This window comes from Petaurus breviceps, unplaced genomic scaffold, assembly GCF_028583685.1.
Source record: "Petaurus breviceps papuanus isolate PSGF00001 unplaced genomic scaffold, PetGlider_PUasm1.0 91041, whole genome shotgun sequence".
NCBI classification, from domain to species: domain Eukaryota; kingdom Metazoa; phylum Chordata; class Mammalia; order Diprotodontia; family Petauridae; genus Petaurus; species Petaurus breviceps.
This window is the reverse complement of record NW_027187400.1, coordinates 38187827-38214955: the sequence shown is the minus strand read 5'-3', so window position 1 is coordinate 38214955 and position 27129 is coordinate 38187827. Positions and strand designations below refer to the sequence as shown.

General features: G+C 55.5%; 2 protein-coding genes across 5 annotated transcripts in view; both read left to right on the top strand.

The window, feature by feature from the left end:
- MIB2 (MIB E3 ubiquitin protein ligase 2) overlaps positions 1-9590 on the top strand; it is a 50113-nt gene extending 40523 nt beyond the window's left edge. For all 3 annotated transcript variants that reach the window (XM_069079225.1, XM_069079226.1, XM_069079227.1), the window contains 16 exons: positions 1874-1980; positions 2215-2409; positions 2849-2991; positions 3298-3405; positions 3637-3741; positions 3952-4114; positions 4288-4421; positions 5049-5197; positions 5288-5444; positions 5827-5981; positions 6424-6550; positions 6872-7096; positions 7829-8007; positions 8112-8311; positions 8401-8466; positions 8692-9590. In XM_069079225.1, coding sequence (XP_068935326.1) covers positions 1874-1980; positions 2215-2409; positions 2849-2991; positions 3298-3405; positions 3637-3741; positions 3952-4114; positions 4288-4421; positions 5049-5197; positions 5288-5444; positions 5827-5981; positions 6424-6550; positions 6872-7096; positions 7829-8007; positions 8112-8311; positions 8401-8466; positions 8692-8936 — 2458 coding nt within the window. In that variant the 3' untranslated portion in view covers positions 8937-9590. The remainder of the gene's footprint in view (positions 1-1873; positions 1981-2214; positions 2410-2848; positions 2992-3297; positions 3406-3636; positions 3742-3951; positions 4115-4287; positions 4422-5048; positions 5198-5287; positions 5445-5826; positions 5982-6423; positions 6551-6871; positions 7097-7828; positions 8008-8111; positions 8312-8400; positions 8467-8691) is intronic.
- Positions 9591-16703: 7113 nt separating this feature from the next.
- Positions 16704-25926, top strand: MMP23B (matrix metallopeptidase 23B). 2 transcript variants are annotated; one of them, XM_069078883.1, is made up of 8 exons: positions 16704-17081; positions 17572-17714; positions 17803-17942; positions 18627-18794; positions 21653-21880; positions 23425-23535; positions 24713-24839; positions 25532-25926. In XM_069078883.1, the coding sequence occupies exons 1-8, from the start codon at positions 16926-16928 to the stop codon at positions 25704-25706; spliced, it is 1248 nt and encodes a 415-aa protein (XP_068934984.1). In that variant the 5' UTR covers positions 16704-16925; the 3' UTR covers positions 25707-25926. The 2 variants fall into 2 exon arrangements, with proteins under 2 accessions (XP_068934984.1, XP_068934985.1); XM_069078884.1 differs by having other exon boundaries at positions 16708-17081; positions 21716-21880.
- The last annotated feature ends 1203 nt before the right edge of the window (positions 25927-27129 follow it).

Sequence of the window (27129 nt, the reverse complement as noted above, 5' to 3'; positions counted from 1 at the left end):
TGGAATTCAAGATCTTATAAAAGTGAATGTTGAAAACTAAAAATAAATCAATTAATTTTTTAAAATAGTATTGTAGAAGGAGGGCCAGCTAGATGGCTCAGTGAACAGAGCACCAGCCCTGGAGTCAGGAGGACCTGAGTTCAAATCTGGCCTTAGATACTTGACTCTTACTAGCTGTGTAACCCTGAGCAAATCACTTAACCCTGATTGCCTTGGCCCCCCCCCCCCCAAAAAAAATAGTATTTTATTTTTCCCAATTATTTATAGATAATTTTAGCATTCATTTTTACCAAATTTTGAGTTTCAAATTTTTCTCCCTCCCCCTTCCTAATATGGTAAGTGATTTGATATAGGTTCTATATATGCAATCATGTAAAACATATTTCCATATTAGTCATGTTGTGAAAGAAGAAACGGACCAAAAGGGAAAAAAAAAATCACGCACACAGAAAGAAAATAAAGTGGAAATCATTTGCTCTGATCTGCATTCAGCCTCCGTGGCTCTGGATGTGACAGCATTTTCCATCAGGAGCCCTTTGGAATCGACTTGGATCCTTGCGTCATGAGAAGAGCTGAGTCGTTCCCAGCTGGTCATTGCACAGCATGACTGTCACTGTGTACAGTGTTCTCCTGGTTCTGCTCACTTAGCTTTGCATCAGCTCACACAAGTCTTTTCAGATTTTTCTGATAACTGCCTACTCATCATTTCCTGTTGCACAATAGTATCCCCCCATTTCTTGAGGGACATTAGTGATGGCTCTGACAGATGCCCTGCTGGCATCCAGATATGTTATGTCTGTGCCATTCCCTCTCCCCACGTGACTTACTGATGACCCCATGCTAGCTGCCTTTTAATGGGGTTTCGAATGTTCTGCAGGAAGTGTCCCCAGGGCCCCCTTGCTTCGCGGTTCTCACTGGGCCCCCGCTCTCCGTGTGGGGCCTTTGCTTTCTTCTCTTCTCTTTTCCTTTCGAGATCTGGGTTTGTCATTAAGCTTCCTGGTCAGCCTCAGTGGTCTCTCGTAGGACCAGAGCTGGGGGCCCCAGCCTGGAGGGGGCCATCCCACACAGCTCCTTCACTGTACAGATGAAAGCTGAGGTGCAGGGGCATTAGTGCTGCTCACTGTCATGTCGATAGTGAGCGGCAGAGTGGGCTTCGAGCCCAGGCCAGCCCCCCAGCCACTGCTGTCCACTCCCAAAGTCGCCGGTGCGTGTCCACTCATGTCTGGCCCTCCCCCCCGTCTGTGGTGCTCTCCCTCCAGGTTGCAGTGCACCAGCGTGCATTTACTAAGAGCCTCCTGTGTGCCAGGGAGGGCCTTTCTGTAGCCAGTAGGGGCATAATGCTTGTGTCTGGGTTCGACAGAGGCAGCGGGCTGCAGGGGGAAAGGCGCCAAGGCTTCTCCCACCTGCCCTGGCTGCCCTTCCTTTGCCTGGGAGTGAGCAGCGTGCTCTCATCCATACGAGGGGGGTGGGACGAGAGGGGAAAGGGAGGGAGCAAGTATCGAGTGCCTCTTGTGTGCCAGGCCCTGTCCTGAGCACATCACAGTTACTATCTCCTTTATCCTCACAACAACCCTGGGAGGCAGCTGCTGTTGTAAGCCCCATTTTACAGATGGGGAAACTGAGGCAAATGGGATAAATGACTTGCCTAGGGTCACCCATCTAGTCGGTGTCTGAGGCCAGATTTGAGCTCAGCTCTCCCTGACTCCAGGCCCAGTGCACTGTCTCCTGCACCGCCTGGCTGCCATGGGATGAATGTGCCCGAGAAGAAAGATGCCCCTGGGCCTGGGCCTCCTCTCAGTCCTAGAGGGCCCCTTAGCTCTGGGGGAAGTAGGCACTGGTCCAGCCCAGGGTTCAGCACCATGCTCTCTTGCAGAGTCACTGTGAGTGCCCGCCACAGCCTGCCTCGAATCACCCTGCGGGGCATCTTCCAAGGCGCCAAGGTCCTCCGGGGCCCAGACTGGGAATGGGGCAATCAGGATGGTGAGTGGAGAGAGGGCAGTGTGGGGCGGGCCTAGAACCCTTCTTTTCCACCTACAGTGATAGAGCCCTGGTGCCCACATGTGCCTACGGCAGTCTGGTACCAGGGAAACTTGTAGAAGGCAAGAAGACCAGGTCCCTGGTGGCAGAGCTGGGCCCTGGAGACCCGAGGCGGGGAGGGAGGCTTGGCTAGCTGACTTGTACTGGAAGCAGGGACACCTGGCATTGTCTTCCCAGGGGGCGAGGGGAAGCCGGGTCGTGTGATGGACATCCGCGGATGGGATGTAGAGACTGGCCGCAGTGTGGCTAGTGTGACATGGACTGACGGCACCACCAACGTCTATCGCGTGGGGCACAAGGGCAAGGTGGACCTCAAGTGTGTGGTGGAGGCACCGGGAGGCTTCTATTACAAAGAGCACCTGCCGAGGCTAGGTAAGGGGGGTGCCCTTCGAGAACATCATGGGGCTAGGGGTACGGTGCGCTGGCAGCTGGAACAGCCACAGAAACATTGCGGGCCTTCCCTTCGCACCACAGAGGAAATCTCAGGGTTTTTCTTTCTCGCAGCACCTCATTGTAAAATCGTCTGCTGGCCTTAGCACTCCAAAAATTCCCACTTAATTTCTTACGCCAACCCCACCATATGTAAACCCCAGTGGGGACAGTGGTGCTGTGCTCCCGAGGGCTCTCCAGTGGGTTGCCTTCCAGAGCTGTGCCGCCTTCTCCTTGTTTGGGACAGTGCAGGTCCTGGGTGTCAACCACAGACGTCTAAATAGGGAGAGGGAGGCCTGTGAAAGTTTCCCAGACCAGCCTTAAAGAGCTGCTCCCTGGCCCTACATACACTCATGTGGGGTGCCATCCACCCCAACTCCAGGCAAGCCCGCTGAGCTGCAACGGAAGGTGAGCACTGAGAGCCCACCCTTCCAGCATGGAGACAAGGTTAAGTGTCTGCTAGCCATGGATATTCTCCGGGAGATGCAGGAGGGCCATGGAGGCTGGAACCCCAAGATGGCTGAGGTGAGGTCTGCACGAGCACTGTCATTCCCCAAGGCAACAGTACTGTCCACACATGCGTCTCCCAGGGAGCAGGGTGGTCTGGGGGGGGGGGGGGCCTCAGGGAGAGCAAGCCCAGTCGGATCACTCTTCAGCAAGGTGGTTCTTGGTGCCCAGCTTGTCTCCAATCTCTAGGCACCAGGACCTGCCTGCCCACCTGGCCTCGGGGTAGGGAGATAGGACTGCTCCTCACCAGCACCCCTGTGCCCGGGGGAGCCACTCAGAAAGTTGTTTCTGTCTGTTTCCCTTTCTCTGCCCTCCTGGCTGCAGTTCATTGGTCAGACAGGAACAGTCCACCGCATCACTGACCGCGGCGATGTACGGGTCCAGTTCAGTAGTGACGCCCGCTGGACTTTCCATCCTGGTGCCCTGACCAAAGTGAGTGCCAGAGGCAGGAGCCCAGAGCTCTGGAGTGGGAAGCATTCTCATTTGACAGATGAAGAGATTGAGGCCCAGGGGAGGGACCTGGGAGCCCCTCTGTCTCTGATGCTGGCTCGCTTCTCCCCTCTTGCCCTGACTGACTGACCCTCTCCCCTCACTGCTGGCATTTTGGGTCAGGGTCCAGGTCCTGCCCCTGGACTCAGCCCAGCCCCTCATTTTCTCCTGTAGCATAACACATTTTGGGTCGGTGATATGGTCCGGGTCATCGAGGATCTGGACACAGTGAAGCGACTGCAGGCTGGGCACGGGGAGTGGACAGACGACATGGTCCTGGTTAGTGCCTCCTGCCGTATCACAGATTTAATGCCATTGCAGTCTTCGTCACAGCTAGAAGGGGCAGTCCTGGACAGTGCAGGCTGTCCCCTGATGTCTGACCCTCCCCTGGGGGCCTGTCCCTCCTGAGCCTGTCTAAGCCTCCTCTGCTCCCCCCAATCAGAATTCCAGAGAGCCATTGTTCTCTTGACTCCCCCTTCCCTTTCACAGGCTCTGGGACACATTGGGAAAGTGATGAAGGTTTTTGGAGATGGAGACTTGAGGGTGTCTGTCGGTGGTCAGTCCTGGACTTTCAACCCCGCCTGCCTGACAGCCCACCACCTGGAGGCGAACGCCAACCTGAACGCGGCAGAGAGCACCAAGGAGCCAAAGAGTAAGGAAGTGGTGGGCGCCTGCAGGCAAGGCCTCCCTCGGTAGCCCCCAGCGTGGGGGCTGAGGCCGGTGACGAGCACACAGGGGATCTGCCCGCATCCCCAGCCCCCCCCCCCCCAAGCAGGCAGAGGGTCAGCCAGGGGCTCCCTGGCTCACTGTGGCTTCGTTCCCCAGGCTCCCTGGGCACCATCCTGGAGAAGCTGCTCAGCCAGAAAGGTGACCCCGAGCAGCCGGGCCGGCTGGTGACCGAGGTGGCTCACGGCAATGTTGCACGGGCGCTGGAGCTGCTGAAGAGGCATCCAGACAAGGTGAGAGCCCGCCAGGGGGGCGCAGCGTGGTGAAGGACCCAGTGGGGCGGGGAGTCATTGTCAGCGTTCACACAGCACCTACTGTACCCTAGGCATTGTGCTGAGCAGGCACTTGACAAACAGCAGCCCCTTGTCCTCACAACAGCCCTGGGAGGTAGGAGCTCATTAACCCATTTTACAGTTAAGGAAACTGAGGCAGAGGTTTGAGTGATTGACCAGAGTCACAGCTACTGAGTGTCTGAGACGGTGAACAGGGGGGGACCCCAGGGATAGGAGGCTCAGCCTCTTTGGGGGTTTGGTCACTTCTACCAGTGCTCTGTCTGCCCAGATATGCGGGAGGGAGAGCACACACACATGCTCACGCACGCACATACACATACACACGCACATACGTGGGCTCGCATCCACATTCTGAGCCTTCCCTCATCATACAGAAGCACCCTCAGCCCCAGCCTGCAGACGCCCCATGGTCTCGTCCCACACCCATCTGGGCTCCATCCACTCAGCTCACTTTTCCCTCATTCTTTTTCATAATTTGTTACCAGGGGTGCTCTGGGGAGGGATGGTCACATGAGAGCAATTAGGTGGGTCTGGCTCAGGCCTGACCCCCCCCCCACACACACACAGGTGGATGTCAGAAACCAGGGCCGCACGGCACTGCAGGTGGCCGCCCACCTGGGCCAGGTGGAGCTGGTCCGGCTGCTGCTGCAGGCCCACGCCAGCACAGATGTGCGGGACGACGAGGGGGATACCGCGCTGCACTATGCGGCCTTTGGGTAAGGTGCCCGGGAGGGTGGTGGGCACATGGGCGGGCCCCTCAGGACCACCTACCCCCTCAGCGATGCTGCCCGTGTCTGCTCCCCCAGGAATCAGGCCGAGGTGACCCGGGTGCTGCTGAGCAGGGGGGCAGGGGCCAACGTGATCAATAACTCCAAGTGCACTGCCCTGCACGTGGCCGTCCACATGGGCTTCCTGGAGGTGGCACGTGTCCTGTGTGAGCAAGGCTGTGACGTCAACATCCCTGTACGTTGTGCTGTGGTCTCCCTCTTACCTGATCCCCCTCGCTTGCTTCCCCGCCCCCCAGCTCCCCTGCTCCCCGCCCCAATTTGTCCTGGCCCATCCGCCCCTTCTCAGCCATGCTGTTTGGTCACCCAGCTCTGAATTCACTCCCATCGTTGTAGTATTTAGAGGTTGATAAATGGATTCATTTGTGTGATTTCACTGGATCCTCCCAAAAAACCCATCCCTGATGGCCGTGGCATGGAGCTTTTTTCCCTCCTTTAAACCCTCAGGGGCCAGGCCTCAGGAAGGGGGGTGCTTGGGTTTGGTTCTGCCTCGCCCTGCACCCTGTGGAAGTCCAGTCTGTGGGCATGGGGCCTGTGCTGAGTCCTTGGCACTCCTGCAGGACATGTGTGGAGACACCCCCTTGCACCGTGCCATCTCAGCAGATGCCAAGGGCATCATTGAGATCCTCACCGAGGTGCCCACCATCGACTTCACCGCCTCTAATTGCCAAGGCTTCAACCTTCTCCACTATGCGGCGCTGAAAGGCAATGTGCTGTGAGTGGGGCCAGAAAGGGGCCAGGAGCAGGCAGTGCCCACCCCTGGGACCTGGGGCTGGGTCAGGAGTGAGGCCCCGGCCCCAGCTCCCCCAGAGGGCAGGCTGGGGTAGGAAGGGGTGAGTGAGCCAATGGTGGAGCCCCCTCCCACCTCGGGCCAGAGCTGTTTGGGCGGCCCCAGGGTGGGTTCTGACAAGGAGAGCTTTTGGGGGTCCCTGACAACCAAGGGTAGCAGAGCAGAACACTTCCCCTCACCCTGGTGCAGGGTCCCTCTGCCCCCCGGATGGAGCCCTGGCCCTGGGTTCAGATGCTGTCTCTGATGCCATCTGCTCTGCGCCCCTGGGCACGCAGCCTTGATTTCATGGCCTCGCCAGAGCCTGGGGGCCCTGCCCATGCCAGGATCCTGTTCTCAGGACCCCCACGAGCCCCATTCCTCTCAGCAGAGCCGTCAGGAGGATCCTGGCCCGGGCCCGGCAGCTCGTAGATACCAGAAAGGATGATGGCTTCACTGCCCTCCATCTCGCAGCCCTCAACAAGCACCGGGAGGTGGCCGAGATACTCATCAAGGAGGTGGGCGCTGGTAGAGGGCGGGCCCCTGAGCCAGGGGTTCCAGCTGTGTGCATCCAGAGCTAGGCATGTTAGCACAGGGGCTTGAGATGGCCACCAGGAGGGGTGGGCAGACCGTTCTTGAGCAGGGGCCTGCAGATGGACAGGATGGGCGCCTGGCAACAGCTCTGGCATTGAATGGTGGAATGTGTGGCCTTTGGAGGCCTCTGGGTCATTTGAGTGGGGGGGGGCTGCCCCAGCCGACCAGCCCAGGAGGGGGTTGCAATTCAGCTGGAGCCCATCATTGGCCCCACTCCTGACACCCTGGGCCGCCTGTGCCTGCAGGGCCGCTGCGACGTGAACATCTGCAACAACCGCCACCAGCTGCCACTGCACCTGGCGGTGACCCAGGCCCACGTGGGGCTGCTGCTCCTGCTGGTGAGTGCTGGCAGCGACATCAATGCCGAAGATGAGGCTGGGGACACCGCCATGCACATCGCCCTGGAGAAGCACCAGCTGCTGGCGCCCCCTGCCGAGGCCGCGGAAGGGGTCTCATCACTCTTCTCCAGGGTAGGGCCCGGGGCAGGGCATCGGCCCAAGAGCCCTCTGACCTCATTCTCCCCTCTGTAAAATGGGCGTAGGCCAGTTACGTGATCATGCTTGGCTATCGGGAGGTCTGTGACCTTGCCTGACCAGGCCCCCTGCCTCCCCCAGCCCCGCTCCCTGCACATAGACCCTGGGAGCCCAGGCTTATGTCTTCGGCTGTCATCCTCCCCACCCCCAGCACGGCTCACAGCCCTGGGCTACACAAGGAACCTTTTTCCTCATGCCAGCTGTTTTTCTTCCCCCTCCCCCCCATAAAATTTCTGGCTTAGGAAAAGGCCCTGTGTTCGAAGCTCAGGAAGGCGGCCTCCAGTGGGGTAACTGAGTGCCAGCCACCCTCCATGCTGTCCCTCTCTGACCCTTATTGCCAGCTCAGCGACATTTTGGGGAACAGCAGACAGACTCCAGGCAGGAGCACTGCCAGGGGCTGTGGGTGAGCCCAGAGATGGGACCCAGGGATCCTTGGCCCTGGGTCTGTCACCCTCCTGGCCCTGGGCACCAACCCCCATGCACCATAGGGGCTAGAGCTGATTCTAGTTAGAAAACCTAACAAGCTGTGCCTGGGGTCGGGCAGGGCTGAGGGGGCCCCTGCACTCACCTAGGTCTCTCTATTGGGAGCTTGACTGTGCCGGAGGCTGATGCAGGCCCCTGTGCCAGGCCCCACAAGGGCTCTCTGCCACCCAGCACGTCCTTTCCCAGCTCCAGGCCTCCAGCTTCCTGGGCAGCACGGAGTTGACGGTGGGCATCGCCATTGCCTGCTTCCTGGCCCAGGAGGGCGCAGATGTGAACTATGCCAACCACCGTGGTAGGTGCCCCCTGGACGTCGTCACTGACAGCCGGAAGGTCCAGGCCATTCGTGGTTTTGCCCAGAGATTCAGGTGGGCTGGGGCCGGCCAGGGGCTGGGGGGGGGGGGTGGAATTGGGCCCGAGCCCGCACCACCCAGTGGCCACTGACCCTCGTCTCCTTCCCCATCCGTGGTAGGGAGCAGCAGGGCCCTCTGGGCACCGTGGGGAGGAGCTGCGGGCTTCGGAGGATGCACAGCACGCCCAACACCATGACTAACCTGAGTGTGGGCGCAGCAGGTGGCGGGCACGGGGCCGGGCCATCCGAGTGTCTTGTCTGCTCGGACCTGGCCCTGCTGGTGCTCTTCCTGCCTTGCCAGCACAGCATTGTGTGCGAAGGTGAGGGGCTTAGGGGAGGAGGGAGGGGAGGAGAGGGGGAAGGTCTGGCCTGGGCTGGAGCCCAGCTGCCCTCTCTGCTCTGCCCTCAGAGTGCTCACGCAGGATGAAGAAATGCATCTGCTGCCAGGTGACCATCAGCAAGAAACTTCGACAAGGTGTGTGGTGGGGCCTGGGAGAAGAGGGGAGACAAGGGGGCAGGGGAGGGAGGCTTTGGAGGGAGGGGGGGAGAAGGCTGGGGGGAAGGGGAGTAGGCTGCCCTGGGGGGAGGGGGCTGGAGGGGAGGGGCAGGCTGCAGGGGGGAGGGGGCTGCCTGGGGGGGGCAGGCGGGAGAAGCCCCCGTGACCTCCCCCTCCCCTCCCCGCCCCATGTTGGCCCGCCAGACAGCACCGAGGTGGAGAGCAGCACAGTGGGGCTGGAGTGCTCGGGCCAGCGGCAGCTGGTGGAGGAGCTGCAGAGCCGCTATCGGCAGATGGAGGAACGCATCACCTGCCCCATCTGCATCGACAGCCACATCCGCCTGGTGTTCCAGTGTGGCCATGGTTCCTGCCTCGAGTGTAGTGCAGCGCTCCGCGTCTGCCCCATCTGCCGCCAGGCCATCCGTGACCGCATCCAGATCTTCGTCTGAGAGCCACTTGAGGACTCGGGCAGGGCCCAGGGCCGGGCCTCTGCGGCATTGGGAAGGTGGCCTCGGACCACCGCCGCCACTGGGCATACGTGCTTGAATGCATCTGTGGGCCCCTCTCTTACCGCCCAGGGAGGCCCCAGGTGTGGGCAGGAAGGGGGCTGCAGGGTGGCATCCAGGGACTTTGCACTTTATGGGGAGGGGGCAACAGCCTGGTGGGCAGGCTGGACAGCAGTTGCCTGCCTGTGGCCCCTCCAGGCTCTTGGTGCCACGCCACCCCAAGGCCACCCCTGCCCCAACTCCTCGTTTTGGGCAGGCTGGGAGCTGGCCTGGAGGGGGGCCCTGCCCCTCAGCCTCTCACTGGCCTGTCTGGCCCTTGGGAAGCAAGGCCAGCAGCTGTCTGTGTCCACGGGATGCAGCGCTTCCTGTCCTCTGCCCCACGAGTGCTCGGTGTGTGGCCTGCGTGTTGTGATTCCCCGCTGACCACCCCCAGCCCAGGTACCAGCTGGGGCCTGTTACACAAGAGCCATTTTTCCAGTATCTGCCTTTGCAAAAACTCCCCTAAACACACACACACACACACACACACACACACACACACACACACAACACACATATACACACACACACACAAGACGCATTTTATAAAAGGAAAAATGAATTTTGTCCTTCCTGTTGTCTGCCTGTTCTTGGGGCCGTGAGTCTGTTTGGGAGGAGGTTGGTGGGCCTGAGTAGGGAGCTTCCTCAGCCGCCCCTAGTGATCAGGGCAGAGGCAGGGCTCCCTCCCTGGCCCTGCATTCTGCCTTAACCAGCATAGCCCTGTGGGCCTTGGCTTCCCCCGGGGCCGTGTTTGGTTTGGCCACTGACATCTTTGGGAACCCCTCCAGTTCCCTGGCCTCACTTGGCCCCACTGGAGTCTCCAGCTCCCAGGCCCTGGCTCGCTGTCCAGAGGCCTCTGGGCTTCCCATGGCCCCAGCGGTACCATTGTTCGGGGCCTGGGCCTCCATGGAGCCAGCTCCTGTGGGAAATGTCATCCTGCTGTTGCAGGCCTGGCCTCCCAGCCACATCTCATCGTTCTGTCAACAACTGCTGGTTTATTCTTCTTCGTGTTCTGCATTGATTGTCCCTCCTAGACCAGTTAGTCTGACTTCCCGGACGTTTGGGGCCCTCCACTGTCTGTGCCTAGCTCCCCCAGCTGTCCCCTGCACATCCCTAGGGCCCTGTCCCTTGGCCTGAAACCTGGCTCCTGAATCTGGCCCCTAGAGGAAGCTCACACAGGACCCAGGAGCTGGAAGGACCCTGGCCTCTCTATGGTCTAACTGCCTCTGGGGCCCAGCGCAGAGAAGTGGGGCCTTCAGGCTCCGGTACCCGCACACGCCCCCATAGAGTTTCGTGGGCATGTTTATCTCCTTCCCGTAAGACAATTTGCCGGGGATGAGGACCTTGGCACGTGCCCTGGGGCCGGAGGGTGGCTGTGTAGGCAGGATCTCCCTTGGCCGGGTGGCTTTGGAGACCTGCCCCTCCCCACCCCCAGAACCCTGACCTCCACCCAGATCTGGGCCTGCTGGGTGGTGTCTTGCCCTTCAGCATCTTTCCTTCTGGGGAAGAGGGTCCTCTTCAACAGATAGTGGCACCCTTGGTGAGAGGCCCACCCAGAGGCAGGTTCTGAGTTCTAGACCTACATCTGGTTGAGGCTGGCCTGTCCCGACTGTAACCAAGGTCGGATCAGGCTCAGGTCTGCATTGGCTGAGGGTGGGTCCCCATCAGGCATTTTCTGCAACAAGGGACTGAGGTCTCTGAAAGCACAGAAATCGATGAGATCCGAGGAAGGAGAGAACTTTAGCGACTTGGAGGGGAGAGAGGCGGCATGAGGGCAGACTGCCTGTAGGAGGCCCCGAGCCGCCTGGATGGGAGCCGCTGCTTCTGGGAAGTGGAGGGCGAGGGGAGATGTTGCAGGCCAGGTTACCCTGAAGGGAAACGGGAGATGAGTCAGACCATCACCTCCCTGCACATTTTTGGTGTCCCAGAGGCAGTCTTGTGGAGAGGAAAGGACACTGACTCTGGAGTCTTGGGTTCAAATCCTGACTGCTTTTCATTCCCAGTGTGATCTTAGTCACTTTAAGGGATGGGCCAGCTAGGTCTGGAGTCAGGAAAGCCTGAGTTCGAATCTAGCCTCAGACACTAGCTGTGTGACCCTGGGCAAGTCATTTCACCTTGTTTGCCTGTTGCCTCATCCATAAAATGACCTGGAGAAGATGACAAACCACTCTGGTATCTGCCACAAAAACCCCAAATGGGGTCATGAGTCAGAAGACTGAACCACAAAGGGCAAGGGAATAATCATTTACATAGCGCCTACCGTATACCCGGCTTGCACTGAGCAGCTTATCCTTCAATGTGAGGCAGGGGTTGTTATACCTATTTTGCAGGTGAGGAAACTGAGGCAGGCCTCAGTTACTTGCCCGGTATCACACAGCTAGTGTCTCTGGGGTCACTCAGGCCTTCCTGACACAATGATCTGTATCCCTTGTGCAAACTATGTCTGAACAGCAGCCACTTTGCTTCAGAAACCCTCCCCTAACTGCCATGGATGGACCCTCATTTCTAGAGGCAAGGGTCCAAAGGAGATGAGGGACCCACAGCAGGAAATGCCAGATGGGAAAAGGGCAATGGGGAGGGTGGGGAGAGAGCCCGAGCTTAGGACTGGGCTGGACACACTTCTCAGAGATGATCTGCCCTTCCGGGGCTAGAGAAGGGGAGGAGAGATGGAGAAGAACCCATCTAGAACTGTGCCCTAGGCCCCCAGAGTTCCTGAGTGCCCTGCCCCCCACCTTCTGTAGGGCCAACTTTCCCTGACCATCCTGGAGTCGGATAACGCCTGGGCTTTGTCTGATAGGGCAGCTCCTGTCTCCAGCTAACCTTGCTATAGCCCATGTTTGTAAAACAGCCCTGCGCTGTTATGTACCCATTTTCAGAGATGAAAATGTTCACACCAAGCCCTACTTGGGTGTTGTTTGGGTCCTGATGGGCCCAGAAAGAATTTAAGTAGCAGTTGTTTCTGTTTTGGCCAGAAACTCTGAGGGTCTTCTCCCAGATCAATTCTTTTTAATTTATTTTTAATTTTTGACTAGGTAAAGAGGTCTTTCCCTGGCTCAATTCTTAATCTTAATCACTGAATGGGTGCTGCCTCAGTCAAACTGAGATCTGTTAAAGACCTTGGCTTGAAAGGGCCAAGGTCCCCCACGGCGCGCAGGGCCATCTCCGGTCGTCCTGATCTATGTCTGGCCACTGGACCCAGCTGGCTCTGCAGGAGCGTGAGGCACAGCCCTGTCTCACTGTCTCACTTCAACCCAATTCACTTGCATGTCAGGGCATCACCTCCCTGATGTCATGGTCCTCTTTGGAGAATGAAGGACAAAGGACAATTCTTATTTCACTTAGGCCTGGGGCCACCTAGCTAGTAAGGGTCTTTTGTCCTGCCTCTATCCCCTAGGCCAGGCTGAGATTATGACCCATTCTCCCCTTTCCCTGCCTCTCTCCCCATTCACACCTCCTTTTTCCCTTGACCCTGGAAAAATCGAGCAAAGGAAAGAGGGAATGAAAGGCCAAGGCTTTCCACCCTCCTCAGACTTCATCCTTGTCTTCACTCTCCCTCTTGGTCTCCCCTCCCTTCTCCACCTCACCTCACCCCTTCTGTCTCCTGCTAAGGCAGACACTCAGGACCTTTTAGGGGGCAGGGACTGCTCTGGCATCTAGTGAAGACAATGGGTGGACCAAGTTAGAAGCTGGTAAAAGTAAAGATGTACTTTTCTCCCATTCAACTTCCCAGACCTGGAAACTCAAAGACCCAGAACGCCTATCCTAAGGTAACCGCTCGGCCCCTCCTCGTCCTCCTGTACCTACATTTCGTCTGCTTTCCCTTGCCCATCTAGGGCCCTTATGTTGGGGCTGGCCAGATGGCCAGTCTGGGTCTCTACCCAGACAGAGCCTCCCCTGGGGGAGCTCAACCTGATAGTCCAGGAAGCTTCCCTTGGGCAGTAAGGTGCAAGGGTCTTTGTTGTTTCCAGGCCAGGGTCCGTCCTCGCCTTCTCCCTTCTCCCTCCTCCCACCCCACAAGCAGGCTGGGGGAGCCTTGTGTCTTGGTAACAGCCTGCCCTGGCCTCACAAGCCACATCCTGAGCAAATATTTGGTCTTGGAAAGGGAAGGAGGGACCAGCTCCAGGGGAATCCGACCCAGCCAAGAGTGCGGGGCGGCGGCTGGAGGCAGGGAAAGAACCATACTTTCCAAGAATCTCTACTGGCCTTTCTGCTTCAGATGGATGGGCCAACCAGACCATTCCCCAGCCCTGTCCTGCTTGCACCTAGACAAGAGGAACAGAGGCAGGGCAGGCTTCTTTAGGTCCAAGACTGACTGGGGCTCTAACAGAAGGCCCTACAGGGATGGTTTGGGGGCCTGCAGAGGCTGCTTCTTCACCTGCAAAGCCCATTGTCCTCTCGGTGGAAGGCGGGTGCAGCCAAGAAGGTTGCTTCAGACCCTTCCAAGTAATTTCCAGTCCCTTGGGACATGAGAATGGGTGGGTGCTGCCTTCCCACTGGGTTTCATTCATTTATTCATTGTATTACACATGGATTCATTCATAACTCACACACATCCAGTCCTTCCCTCATATTCACTTATTCCCAATTAATTCATGTCTCATACACAGTCATTTATTTGCAAATGTTCATTCTTTCACTAGCCCATCCATCATTCAGTCACAATAAATTCGCTCATTTACACGTAGCCGAGAGGCCACAAATACATCCATTCCATTTGTTGGGGCATTTATCAAACATTCACTCAACAAGGATTTATTAAGCACCTATGCTGTGTTCCGGGCTCTTCGGTGAATGCCGGGAGATGAAGACAGGATTACATTCTACCTGCTTGGGTGGTCAGCCCTATCCCCAGTGTCTGGGACTGTGTGTCCTTGCCCTGAGGGGCACCCAAACTGTGTTCTGAGAGAATGAGTGACCCCCTCCATGACAAGCCCCAGCTGTGATAAACACAGCACCGAGAGTTACGGCCGGAGAGATCCAGGAAGGCTTTCTGGATTTCAGGAGGCAGAACTGGGGTAGGGTGGAGCAGAGCCCAGAATCAGGGTAAATGTGGCATTGAGACTGGCCCTGGGTAGGGCAATGGATACATAGAGGAAAGGAAGGGGAGGAAAGAAGCATTTCCATAGCCCCTACTGTGTGTCAGGCACTGTGCTAAGGACTTTTCCAAATACAATCTCATTTGATCCTCACCAACAGCCCTGCAAGGAAAATGCTATTTATTTTTACAGTTGAGTAAACTGAGGCAAGTGGAGGTTTAAGTGATTTGCCCAAGGGTCACACTGCTAGCAAGTGTCTGAGTCTGGATTTGAACTCATCACTTCCTGATTCCTGGGTCCAGCACACTCATATAGATGGGAACAACTGGCGATGAAAACCGGGGTTCGAATTTAGCTCTGCTGCTAATCCACTAGGTGACCTTAGACAAGTCCTTCTCTGGACCTTCATTTCCTCCTCCATAAAATGAGGAAGATCCAAATGCATTAACTGTAAAAGGTGACATCAAAAATGAAGGAGACCAGCAAGGGAGAATTACCTGTCAGATCTATGGATGGGGAAAAGAGTCTGTGACCAGGAAAAGAGGGGCACAGGAGATAAAAGTTTTGATTACTTTAAAATTTTCAAAGTTTTTGTACAAACTAAACCAAAGCAGCTAAAATTATAGAGAATTAGGTAGATAGAGGGGGGCGGTGCTGAATCTTTGCAGCAATTTTCTCTGATAAAGTTCTTGTTTCTAAGATGTAAAAGGAACTGATTTAAATTTTTGCAAATAAAAGCCATTCCCCAAGGGGCAGCTAGGTGGTGCAGTGAATAGAGCACCAGCCCTGGAGTCAGGAGGACCTGAGTTCAAATCCAGCCTCAGACGCTTAACACTTACCAGCTGTGTGACCTTAGGCAAGTCACTTAACCCCAATTGCCCTGCCTTCCCCCCTCCGAAAAGCCAAAAGTAAAAAAAAAAAAATTTAAAGTCGTTCCCCAATCAATAAATGGTCAAATAATATGAACAGGTGGTTTTTAGAGACAGAAATCCAAGCTATCTATAGCCATATAAAAATTCTTATTCACTCACTAATCATTAAAGAGATGCAAAGGAAAACAACTGTCAGGTTCCACCTCACACCCATTAGATTGGCAAAGTGGACAAAAAAGGGAAAATGACAGATGCTGGAGTGGATGTGGGAAAACAGGTACATTACTACAATGTTGGTAGAGCTATAAACTGATCCGGCCATTCTGTTTTTTTTCTTTTTTTTCCTGAAGCTTGTAACCAGAAAGCCAAGGAAGAAATTTTTTCTTTTTTTTTTTAATGTGAAAATTTTTATATTATATTTTTCCAATTACATGTTAAAACAACTTTAACATTAGATTTTTTTTGAGTTCCAAATGCTCTCCCTCCGTCCCTCTTAAGAAGGCAAGCAATTTGATATAGATTATACATGTGCAATCATGCAAAATATATTTCCATATTACTCATATTGCAAAAGAAAACACATGGTCCAGTCATTTTTGAAAGCAATTTGGAACTATGCCCCAAAAGTTATTAAACCATGCAAACACTCTGACCCAGTAATACCATGACTAGATATTTTATCCTCAAAAGATCAAAGACAGAGGAAAAAGACCCATACACACAAGAATATTTATAGCAGCTCTTTTTGGAGTGGTAAAGAATTGGAAAATGAGAGGATGGCTGGGGATAGCCAAACAAGTTATGGCATATGATTGTGATGGAATGTTATGATGGTGTAAGAAATGGTGAAGGGGATGTTTCAGAGAAACCTGGGAAGACTTAGATGAACTGATGCAAGGTGAAGTGAGCAGAACAGGGAGAACAATTTATGTAGTAACAGCAATATTTTAAAGGTAATTAACTCTGAAAGACTTAGGAATTCTGATGAACACAATGATCAGCCCCAATTCCCCAGGACTCATGATGAAACATGCTGCCCATTTCCTAACTGAGGGGAGATGGACTTGGAGGGCAGATTGAGCCATTATTTCTTTTTGGACATGGGTAATGTGAGAATTGATTTTACTAGACTACACATGTTTGTAACAGGGGCTTTGGCCAGTGGGAAGGAAGTGGCAGGTAGAGAAAACTGATCTTTGTTTGAAAATAAAGTTTAATTTTAAAAATGAGGGATTTTGGGGGAGGCTAGGTGGCATAGTGAATAGGCTCTGGAGTCAGGAGGACCTGAGTTCAAATCTGGCCTCAGACACAACACAAAAACTAACCGTGTGACCTTGGGCAAGTCACTTAACCCCAGTTGCCCTCCAAAAAGCAAAAAAAAAATTTTTTAAATGAGGGATTTGGATCAGAGGATTTTGAAGGTATCTTCTACTCTAAACACTATGATCACCTATAAGACAAGGCAGGGAAGACTGGAGGGCATTGAATGCCAGGATGAAAAGTTTGGACTTTGTTCCTGTAGTGAGTGAGGTTTCTGAACAGACTAGTTCAGAAACTGGTGTTTGGGGAAGAGGGTGCTGAGAGCTTTTGTACAAATGTCCCCCCCTCTCCCCACCCTCAGCCTTCCCTCTTTCCTCATCCTGTCCCCACAGCTGCTGAGCAGGAGGAGCTGACCCTGGGCCCAGCTGTTTCTCCTTAACAGCCTCCTTCTCCTCCTCCAGCCCCTTCTCCCTCCTCCAGGCTCCAGCTCCAGCTCCCGCCTGGCCCGGCCAAGTAACGTGATCTCGCTCTTGGCTGGTGTGCACACTCGAGTCTGTTCGGGGCAGGAGCTCGTGAGGCTGGCGGCTCAGCTCCGCGGGCCTGGACGGCAGGGGCCGCCGCTCCCCCCCAGCCCAGTCCCCCAGCCTGGCCTGGCCCAGCCTGGCCCCAGCCCTGTCCATGCAGCCTGAGTGAGACCTTCACCCCAGCTTTGGGCCCGAGATAGCATGGGGCCTGGAGTGAGTCCCTCAGCAGAGCCCCCTGAGGGGGCAGCCAGGATGTCCCCCTCCAGAGCCCTCCTAGGTCTTCTCTGCCTCCTTCCTGCCCTGGCTCTGCTGGTGACCCTGAAGGACACAGCTGACCCCAGAGCCAGAGAGACTCAGGTGAGAATGGAGAACACCCCACTTTCTGTCAGCTGGCCTGTCTCTGTCTCTTGTCTAGGACTTTTTCTCTCTGAGAGCGATCTCTGAATGTGTGTGTGTTCTGTCTGTCCCGGCAGCCAGGTTTGTCTGGCCCATTGTCCTGTGTGTTCAAATGAAATGATCCTTGCAAAGCATTTAATGCCGAGCACATAGCAGGCTCATAATAATGTGGTCCCCTCCCCATCTCTGGACTACTCCGGTCTCTGCCTCTGCCCCTGTCCTTGGGTCCGCTCCCCGGCTGTCTGTCCTTTCTCCCCTGAATCTTTGTGTTTGACCTGGCTCCATCTGTCTGTCTGCTTGGCTCCGGTCAGCAGACAAGGCTCCCAGATTGCTGGCTAATGGGGGAGGGGACAAGGGAGGGTGGGTGTTGGTGATTCCAGGCGAGAAGAATGTCCCCAAGCTCCCTGGGGACCAGCCCAGGGCCGCCTCCTCTGACTCTGTTCTCTTTAAGGAAGATGTCAGCTTGCCTGGCCCCCTCAGCCTCGGTGGTCCCCAGACCCCCCTGGAACGCTCCTTGTCCCCTAAAACCCGCCCAAAACGCTACACCATCACCCCATCCCGGCTTCACTGGGACCACTTCAACCTCACCTACAAGTACAGTCTGAGGGTCGGGAAGGGGGTGGGAATAAGGGGTGGGGCAGGAAAGGGTTCACCTCTGATCCCCTTCTCCCACCCACCCCAGGATCTTGTCCTATCCCCGAAACCTCATCAATCGCAGTGAGACTCGGAGGGGTCTGGTTGCTGCCTTCCGAATGTGGAGCGATGTGTCCCCCTTCACCTTCAGGGAGGTAGCCCCAGACCTGCCCAGTGACCTGAAGATAGGTAAGGCGCTGTGACCATGTGTGTACCAGATTCTGAGGACGTGTGTGAGTATGTGTGTGCATGTGTGTAAGTGTGTGTGTGTGTGTGAGAGAGAGAGTGCGCACACACCCATGTCCCCACCCCTGGGGTCAACAGGACCTGGGTTTGAATCTTGCCTCCGTTATTAGCTGCGTGATGCTGGGAAAATCACTTCATTTCTCTGTGCCTTAGTTTCCCCATCTGTAAAGTGGGTGTGATAACTCGTGTACCATGAGCCTCACAGGTCATTGAGAGGCTCCAAGGAGACAGTGCCTGGAAGGGCGCTTTGCAAGCCCTAAAATTCTACAGAATTTCAGCTGTCAATCTGGTGATCATTATTCTCTCCTTCTCGCCTTTCTCTCAATGGAATTCAGCTAGACATGGCCCTTGGACAAGTGGCTAACTGCCCTCCTATGCTTTTTTGTGTTTAACTTGGACTGTTCCATAAAATGATTTCTTTCTCTAATGGAGTGAAAGGATTGGGATATTGTTACTATCACTGTGGTTTCAAGACCCTGAGGTCTGCTGGATATCAGGCAAGGCAAGGTTGCCTGAGGAAACTGAGGCTCGGAGGGGGAAGAGGGGTAGAGAGGGAGGCAGACCTCCTCCTCTCGGGGACCTCCTGGGTCCTACACTCCTCCCAGTTGGCTGGCCCCTGGTCCTCAGGTTTCTATCCCATCAACCACACGGACTGTCTGCGCTCACTGGTGCACAGATGCTTTGACGGGACCACCGGGGAGTTGGCCCACGCCTTCTTTCCCCCCAATGGGGAGATCCACTTTGATGACAGTGAATACTGGATTGTGGGTGAGACCCGCTTCAGCTGGAAAAAAGGTAAGGGGAGAAGGCCCGCTCTGTCCTCATCTCGCCTCCTCCTTCCCTCTCCCCAGTCCCCGATTCCCTGATCCTTCCTCCATCCCTTTGCCCTCCATCTCCCATTATCTGTCCCTCTAGCCCCTCAGTCCTCCACTCTGGGGCCCCTTACCCCCACCCCAGCCTCCCAGCTAGGGCTCACATTCCTAGGGGCCGAAGTCACCTCCTCAGTTACCAGGAACCCACCATCAGCTTCCCTGTGGTCAGGCCAGAATCAGCAGGACTGGGAGAGGAGCAAGCTGGGCCTTCTGAGGTGGTCTCGGCAGCTCGGGCTTCCCCCCGCCCCCCAGCCCCTGCCCCCACCCCATCTGGCTCCCTGATGCCTCAGATCCGGGCGGTTTAGCTGGCAGCGAGCTCAGAGAAGCCATCCACAGACACCCCTTTCTCCAGCCCTGGGGCCACGGTCCTGGGGGAGCCCTAAGATAAGGGATTGGGGCAAGGGGAGACTGAAGTCAGGAGCAAGGAACCTGGAGGTCTGATATAGCTCAAGACCTCTCTGAGGAGCTGCCAAGGAGTCTGGGCTTTGCCGGGAACTTCCCTTAAAAGTCCTGCATTGTTTACCCCACCCAGACCCTCTCCTAGGTGTCTAGAACAGAAACATTCTCAGAACAAACAGCCGTTTGGGTCAGACATGTACAGAACAGATGTATGTGCAAACATGTCCAGGTCAGGCATGCGTGTGGGACAGACACGTGTGTTCAGGTCAGCAGATGTGTACAGGACAGATCCATGTGTCTAGGACAGGAGAGAGCGCATGCTCAGGACACGTGTGTATAGGTCAGACGTGCATCCAGATCAGACAGACGACAGAAGGGGAATATAGAGGAACCTGGATGGGAGGAAAGCATAGGGTTGCTGCAGAAGAGCGGCCCCCCCAGGAGTCAGAGTGAGCAGAGAAGCTGGTGGGGGGCGCGGTAAAGCCAGCCTCTCTGCTCTGATGGATCTGGGAAGAATTCAGAAGGGGAAAGGGTTCCCATGGGCGGCTGGAGGGAAGAAGGATCCATTACCCAGCAGGCGCTAGACCAGGGGTAATCTCAGCCTTAAAGGGGAGGTGGGCAGGACAAGGGCTGGGGAAAGTGGCTGTCAGAGGTTAGAGGAGGTGGAAGCTGGGAAAGAGTGACAAAGGATAGAGCTTAAGCTGGGGTCTGTGAAGTTTTGTAAAAATATTCCAATAACTATATTTCAATATAATTTGGTTTCCTTTGTAATTCTATATATTTTGTTTTATGCATTTAAAAACATTATTTTCAGAAGGGAGAGGATCCATAGACTTCAGTGCCAAAAGGGGTTCATGACACAAACAGGTTAAGAACCCTTCCCTAGAGGGATCTCTGAGCAGGAACCTAAGAGGCATGGGAATAGCATGTGGCTTCATTCATTCTTCCTCCCTTCCATCCATCTGTCCATTTATCCATCCACTCATCCACCCATTCACCCCCATCTGTTCATATAGTCAGGCAGACATTCACATATCTGTTCATCCATCCGTCCGTCCATCCATCCACCCACCCTTCCATTCATCCACCCTTCCATTTGTCCATCTATCCATCCATCCATCCATCCATCCATCCATCCATCCATCCATCCATCCATCCATCCATCCATCCATCCATCCATCTGTCCATTCATCCATCCATCCATCTAGCCATCCGTCCATCCGTCCATCCATCCATCCGTTCATCTGTTCATCCATTCATCCTTCCATTCACCCAATCATCTAGTCAGGCAGACATTCATCCATCTGTCCATCTATCCATCCATACATTTACTTAACATTCATTAAATATCTTCTAAGTGCAGAATTCTATTCGAGGCATTAGAGGTAACACAAAGTTTAGCTAAATCATAATCCCTACCCTCAGAGAGCTTATAGTCTCCTAAGTAACTGAGACACAGACACAGTTGTTCACAATAAAAAGCAGGATTCCAGAAACATTTATTAAGCGCCTACTATGTTCTCAGCACGGTGCCCATTTCTGGGGATACAAGCTAAAAAGATACAGTCCCTGCCTTCCAGGAGCCCAAGATATGTACCAAAAAGCAAATACTGTGGGATCTCAGATGGAGGAGACATGTGGGTGAAGGAGGTGGGGTGGGGGGCACAGATTAGGGAAGGATGGGATTATTAAATGCAGAGATTCTTAGCCCTTACCCATCAGGGAGCCTTTGGCGGTCTGGGAAGCCCTATGCAACATTTTCAAATGCATAAAATAAAACAGATAGGCTTTCAAAAGTATCTAGCGATATTGAAATATACCTTTTTTTTTTTTTTAAGTTTATGGAGTCCAGGTTAAGAACCTTTGATCAAATTGAACTTCATTTTACAGAGGAGGAAACAGGCCCAGAGAAAAATGATTTGCCCGAGGTCATATAGATTGTAAGTAGCAGAGCTAGGAGGCAGACTGGGATCTTCTGATTTCAAATCCAGGGATTTTTCTACTCCTCTGGCCTTGAAGGTTGAGTAGGATGGGTAGGTGAAGGTAAGGAGGGCATTCCAGGCCAGGGGAATGAGATAAGCAAGGGTGTTGAGGAGGGAAAGAACATATTCCAGAGAAGGTTAGAAATCTGACTTGATTGAAAGCAGAATGTATGAGAAAGAAAGAGGAGGAGATGAGGCTGCAAAGTTAGGTTGGAGTCAGGCTGTGGAGGTGGTTTAATGCCTGCTGAGTCTGAGCTTTCTCTGAGGCACTGGGGAGCCATGGAATGTCCTGGGGTGAGAAAGGGTCAGAGTCTTTATAGAGATGACCAGGGTGGCTTTTACAGACTGAGCTGGGGATGATGGGAGAGCTCAGTAAGGTCTGGTGTCCCTGGGCCCTGAGAATGTCTCTCCAGACAAAGGCAGCAGTGCCTGGGCTGGAATGCGGTTCTGTGCTGCTCACAAGGTGTCTGGCTCACCGACCTGGTCCACATTGCTGCCCATGAGATCGGCCACGCCCTCGGCCTCATGCACTCCCTGAACCCTAATTCCCTGATGCACATCAATGCCACCCTGACTGGGAAGAAGACCATCTCCCAGGACGAGATGTGGGGCATTCATCGGCTCTACGGTGGGTATGGCAGCCTGCTAGGTCACTTGGCCTCTTTCCTCTTCTGGGCCTTTGTTTCCTCCTGGGTCAGGGAGGAGGGAGAACCCGGTGATCCCAGGGATCCAGACCCTCAGGGTCAGCAACATCCAGCCGCTCCGGGCCTTCCCTGGCCACAGGCTCTGCTCCTCTGACCTCCCAGCTCCACCTCTCCTGGGCACCCGTCCTGGCAGAGGGAGGATGACTCCCCTTCAGAGCAGCTGTTCCCATTCTGGGGAGAGTGGGGGGTTCAGAGGCTCCCCTCCTCCATAGACTTGAGGGATCCTCTGTTATTTCACAAGAAGAGGATAAAAGTCAAAAACCCTAACTCGGAGCCTGGCACCTTTATCCCAGTGCATGCCTGGACCCAGTGCTCCTGTTCCTTGGTCCTCTGTCCTGCATGCTTCCTGTCTCTACGGGCCTACTTGTGTGTGTTTGGTCTTAGCTCGCTTGGTCGCTGGGTCCCCAGTGCCGGTTCTGGGAAGCTCCCATATGCCCGACTCTTGTGCTCTGCCGGGCCCCAGGGGCCTAGTTCTGCGGGCTCAGCCTTGGCTCCTCCTAGTTCCCATTCATTACTCCCTTCCTCACTCTGTGATCTCACACAAGACTCCATTTCCCCATCTCTGTGTCTGCCCTGGCTGGTCCCCCTGCCTGGAATGCACCCTCCTTACCTTGCATTATCAGAGTCCTGCCTTTAGGGTGCATCTCCAGGATGATTCTCTGCATGAAGCTGTCAGGGCCCTCCTTCTCTCCCGAACTGCCTTGTGCACACCTACATATATTTATGCTGTATAGATTTTTGCATATACTTGTCTCCTCCTTTAGTATGTAAGCCCCTTGTGGGTAGGGCTTGTTTCATTCTGAGCCCAGCCCAGTTCCTCACAAGTGCTAAATAAATGCTGATTGATTGAGCGATTGATTTCTAACTCTGCACCCCTAGCCCTGTGCTGTGCCTGGCTCCTGGTTGCTCTCCTCCCTCCTTCTGCTGCTCCCGACTCTGGCGAGCTCGCTAGCATCCCTGGGGCCCCTGCATCCCTGGGGCCCCTGCATCCCCTGGCAGGGCCCTTGCATCCCCTGGCAGGACTCCTGCATCCCCTGGGGTCCCTGCATTCCCTGGCAGGGCCCTTGCATCCCCTGGGGCCCCTGCATCCCCTGGCAGGGCTCCTACATCCCCTGGGGCCCCTCCATCCCCTGGCCGGGCTCCTGCATCCCTGGGGTCCCTCCATCCCCTGGCAGGGCCCTTGCATCCCTGGGGCCCCTGCATCCCCTGGCAGGGCTCCTGCATCCCCTGGCAGGGCTCCTCCATTCCCTGGGGCCCCTCCATCCCCTGGCAGGGCTCCTGCATCCTCTGGGGTCCCTGCATCCTCTGGCAGGGCTCCTCCATCCCCTGGCAGGGCTCCTTCATCCTCTGGGGTCCCTGCATCCCCTGGGGTCCCTGCATCCTCTGGCAGGGCTCCTGCACTCCCTGGGGCCCCTGCATCCCCTGGCCAGGCTCCTGCCCCTTAGCTAGTTGCCCTCCTTTCCCCCAGGCTGCCAGGACAGGCTGTCCTTGTGTCCGTCCTGGGCACGGAGGGGCTTCTGTGATACCCGCCAGAAGTTCATGAAGAAACTCTGTCCCCACAGCTGTGACTTCTGCTATGGTAACTGTGCTTGGGCTTGGGATGGATCCCAGCCTGGTGTCTCCTATCAGGCAGGGGATAGGTGGGGTTGGGGGAAAATCTGTGGCTCATTCCTGAACCCTGGAGGCAGCAGAATACCAGGAAAAGAGCACTAGCTCTAAGGTCAGGGGACCTGGGTTCAAATCCTACTTTAGACACATATGGTCCTATGCTACCCTGGGCAAGAAATTACTTTCCCTGAGCCTCCCTCAATTTCCTCAACTGTAAAGTGATGATGTTGTATTCGATGGGTCTCCAGTCAAGATCCTGTGGGGCTCTGGAGGGGTCCTCCTCTCAGCACTTGGGTTTGTCATAATGGTATAGACAGAGGAAGGAAGGAGGGAAGAGGGTGGACAGAAGGAAGGGAGCAAAGGAGGGAGGGAAAGAGAGAAAAAGGAAAGGAGGGAGAGGAAGGAAATAAGCATTTCAGTACCTACTCTGTGTCAGGGACTCTTGGAAGCGCTTCATAAATATCTCATTCGATCTTCACAACCCTGGAAAATAACTGCTATTATTATCCTGACTTGACAATTAAGGAAACTGAGGCAGCTCAGAGTCTGAATTTGTTCTTCCAGACCTGGAGCTTTATCCCTGCACCCCCAGCCTCCCCTAGGGAGAACCCTGACTGTGTCTAGGGGATGCCACATCGGGGGGCCCCCAGTTTCCGGGGTGCAGCCCCTCGGTAGCTTCTCCTGGCTTGTGTGATGTGCCACTGCCCTTGGGAGTTCTGCCCCTTCCCGTGGGGCTTCCCTTTTCCACGCCTACGTGCCACATTTCCCCCCTCCCGGCCTCAATCTGGAGATCAGGAAGTCAGGGGACATTGGCCATTCTCAGCCACCCTGACCAGCTGGGGCGTGGGGCAGCAGGAGCCCTACACTGAATTCAGAGTTGCCAGCAGGGTCTGGGACAATGCCTCCATAGTCTTCCACAACAGAATATTCCCAGGGTTCAAAAAATCCTTGTTAGGGCTCTGGGTACAGAACCAATAATTTCCTAACTGGTTCTGGATGGGGCAAGGAAGGGACCTGATGCTGGAGGTCTGGTGGGCGGTGTAATCCCAGAGGACTTCCTGGAGGAGATCTGGACCCCAAAAGACCCAAATGATAAGCTCCCAGGGCCCTGAGTTTCTGACCATCCACATCTCTTGTCCTATGGGCAGAGTTCCCCTTCCCCACCGTGGCAGCCACCCCACCACCCCCCAGGACCAAAACCAAGCTGGTGGCTGAAGGCAGAAACGTCACCTTCCGCTGTGGCCAGAAGATTGTTCACAAGAAAGGCAAAGTCTAGTGAGTGGTTGTGGGGCGGGCTAGGGTGGAGGGCATGAGCAGATCCAAGAGGCCACGCTGTCCTGGGGGTGGATCAGATCCAGAACACAGATGGACCCCATGAATCCTAGACAGAGAGCAAAGATCTGGGTTCTAGTCCTGCCTCTGGCCAAAGGCCCCAGGGGGATCTTGGCAGACCACCTTGATGGCTCCTCACTTCTATAAAATCGAGATAATGACCCCAGTGCCTGCCCAAGAGGATATAGTAAACGTTAAAGGATTTTATGAAGGTAAAACCTCTCCCAGGGAGGTTTTGGACTTCTCTCCTCCAATAGAACATACGAAGCATTTCAAGGAGTCCTGTCCAGCACCTACTGTGCAGACCAGCACATAGCAGGTGCTCAGAAAGAGCATGGCTTTGAGACTAGTCAGAAAGACCTGAGCCTTCTACACTCCCGTCCCTGGGCCTACCACTTAACAGGATTTGCTTCTGTCTCGTAATCTCCGCCCTTCACAGGGTGAGACCCGCCAGGTCCCAGGGCAGCTCTGGGGGCAGCTGTGGGCATCTCCGGGTTGTTGTTTTGGCCCGGGGTGGGAGGGCTGATCACATCGACTAAGTGAGCGCTCTGGGGGAGGCTGGGCTGGCTCCGAGCCCCCACTTCTGGGTAAACTGGGCAGCCTTGCTCTGATGAGTCCCCCCTCTTGCCCCCAAGCTGGTACAAGGACCGGGAGCTCTTGGAGTACTCGTACCCGGGTTACCTGGACCTGAACGAGGGCCACATGAGCATCATCGTCAATGCCATCAACGAAGGCACCTACACGTGTATCGTCAAGAAGAGAGGCCGAGTCCTCACCACCTATTCTTGGCGCATCCGGGTGAATTACTGATGGCCCAGGGATGAGGAGGAGGCTGGGGAGCAGACCTGCCCCTCCTGAAGGGCCTCTGGGGTCAGGGGGAGTGGGAGGCAGAAACCTCCTGGGCCAGAGACCCCAAGGAGCCTGGGCCGGGGTCTGGAAGGGTGGCCACCTTCTCTGCCCTTCACTCCTCTCCCAGTGTGGGGGGCTGAGGGCTTGGAGAGCAGCTGATAAATCATTTTACCTGTGTTCAGTTTCTGCCTCCCCTTTTTGAGGCTGAGACAGGGAGACCCTGGGCAGTCCTCGAGGCCCGTGTCTGCTGGGCAGACGTGTTATAGGGCTGGCTCCACCGGCCTGGGCAGGGCTAAGATCGGCTGCAAACAGAAATGAAATCCAACAGGCTTTGGAGACAGGGCATGGAGGGAGGAGTGCAGGCCGACCAGGAGGGCTGCAGGGTCCCCACAGACTGCCTGCTGCTGCTGCAGGCAGCCAAGGGCCCTTGAAAGGCAAAGCTCTGGGGTGAAGCTGCCCGTTAAGAAAACCCAGATCTGATGTCTGGGAGGCCCCAACTCCCCCCCACCTCCTGTCCCCAGTACCCCCAGCTAGGACACACTTCATCCCAGCCTGCCTGTGGGGAGGGCCGACTCTGCAGACCGTGGCTCTCTCACAAGCAGCACTCCCCCGACTTTCCCAACAAGACAAGCTGGGCTTTTCCCATATAGGGGCGGGAGAGCCTTCCAGGGGAAGCCACTCCCCCAGCCTCCGCAGAGGTCAGCAGATGCCATGCCACGTGGAGGCCTTGGAGGGCTGCGGGCGGGGGACTCCACGGAGGCCCTCCCGAGACTCCCAGCACATTCTTGGTGAGCGCTGGTGCTGGCCAGACATTCTCATCATAGCCGAGGCCTTAAGTGGGTTTTACTAAAAACATCTGGCTTTTATTAACAACTCCTGGCTTCCTGGGCGTTATTTTCCTAGGCTCCCATCTGAGGCGGGACTCCCAAACTCCCAAACCAATCTACAGGAAGAGGGGAGAGGAGTCCTGAGGCAGGGTGGAGAGCTTTACCCCTGGGGGAAAGGGCCTTGGTGGGCCCAACCCACGGGAAAGGTCTCACAGTTCCGGGGACCCACAGCTGGTATTGGTGGGGAGTCTGGCTGGGCTGAAGGAATAGCCTGGAGACTCGAGGCCTGAAGCCCCTCCTCCTGTCCCCAGAGAGGCTTACCTGGCTGGGAAGCTACCAAAGCAGGGTCCCCATTACCTACTCACTTATCCAGGTCCTCTACTGCTCTTCTGGCTCAGGGAAGGGGAGGAAGTGGGGCAGGGGTGTGTGTCTGTGTGTGCTCAGGCCTCTCCCTAGGCCCGTCACTGCAGAGCCAGCATGCCTGACTGCCAGCTCAGCCCAGAGGGACAGGGCACCCCAGGAGTCTGCTTCAAACCCACTAAAGGACAACAGGACAG

Excerpts from the sequence above, each read along its gene's own strand:
- MMP23B (XM_069078883.1), top strand. The coding sequence starts at position 16,926 with ATGGGGCCTGGAGTGAGTCCCTCAGCAGAGCCCCCTGAGGGGGCAGCC. Across the intron at positions 17,715-17,802 it reads CACTTCAACCTCACCTACAA|GATCTTGTCCTATCCCCGAA; the intron begins GTACAGTCTGAG and ends CACCCACCCCAG. Across the intron at positions 21,881-23,424 it reads GGGCATTCATCGGCTCTACG|GCTGCCAGGACAGGCTGTCC; the intron begins GTGGGTATGGCA and ends CCTTTCCCCCAG.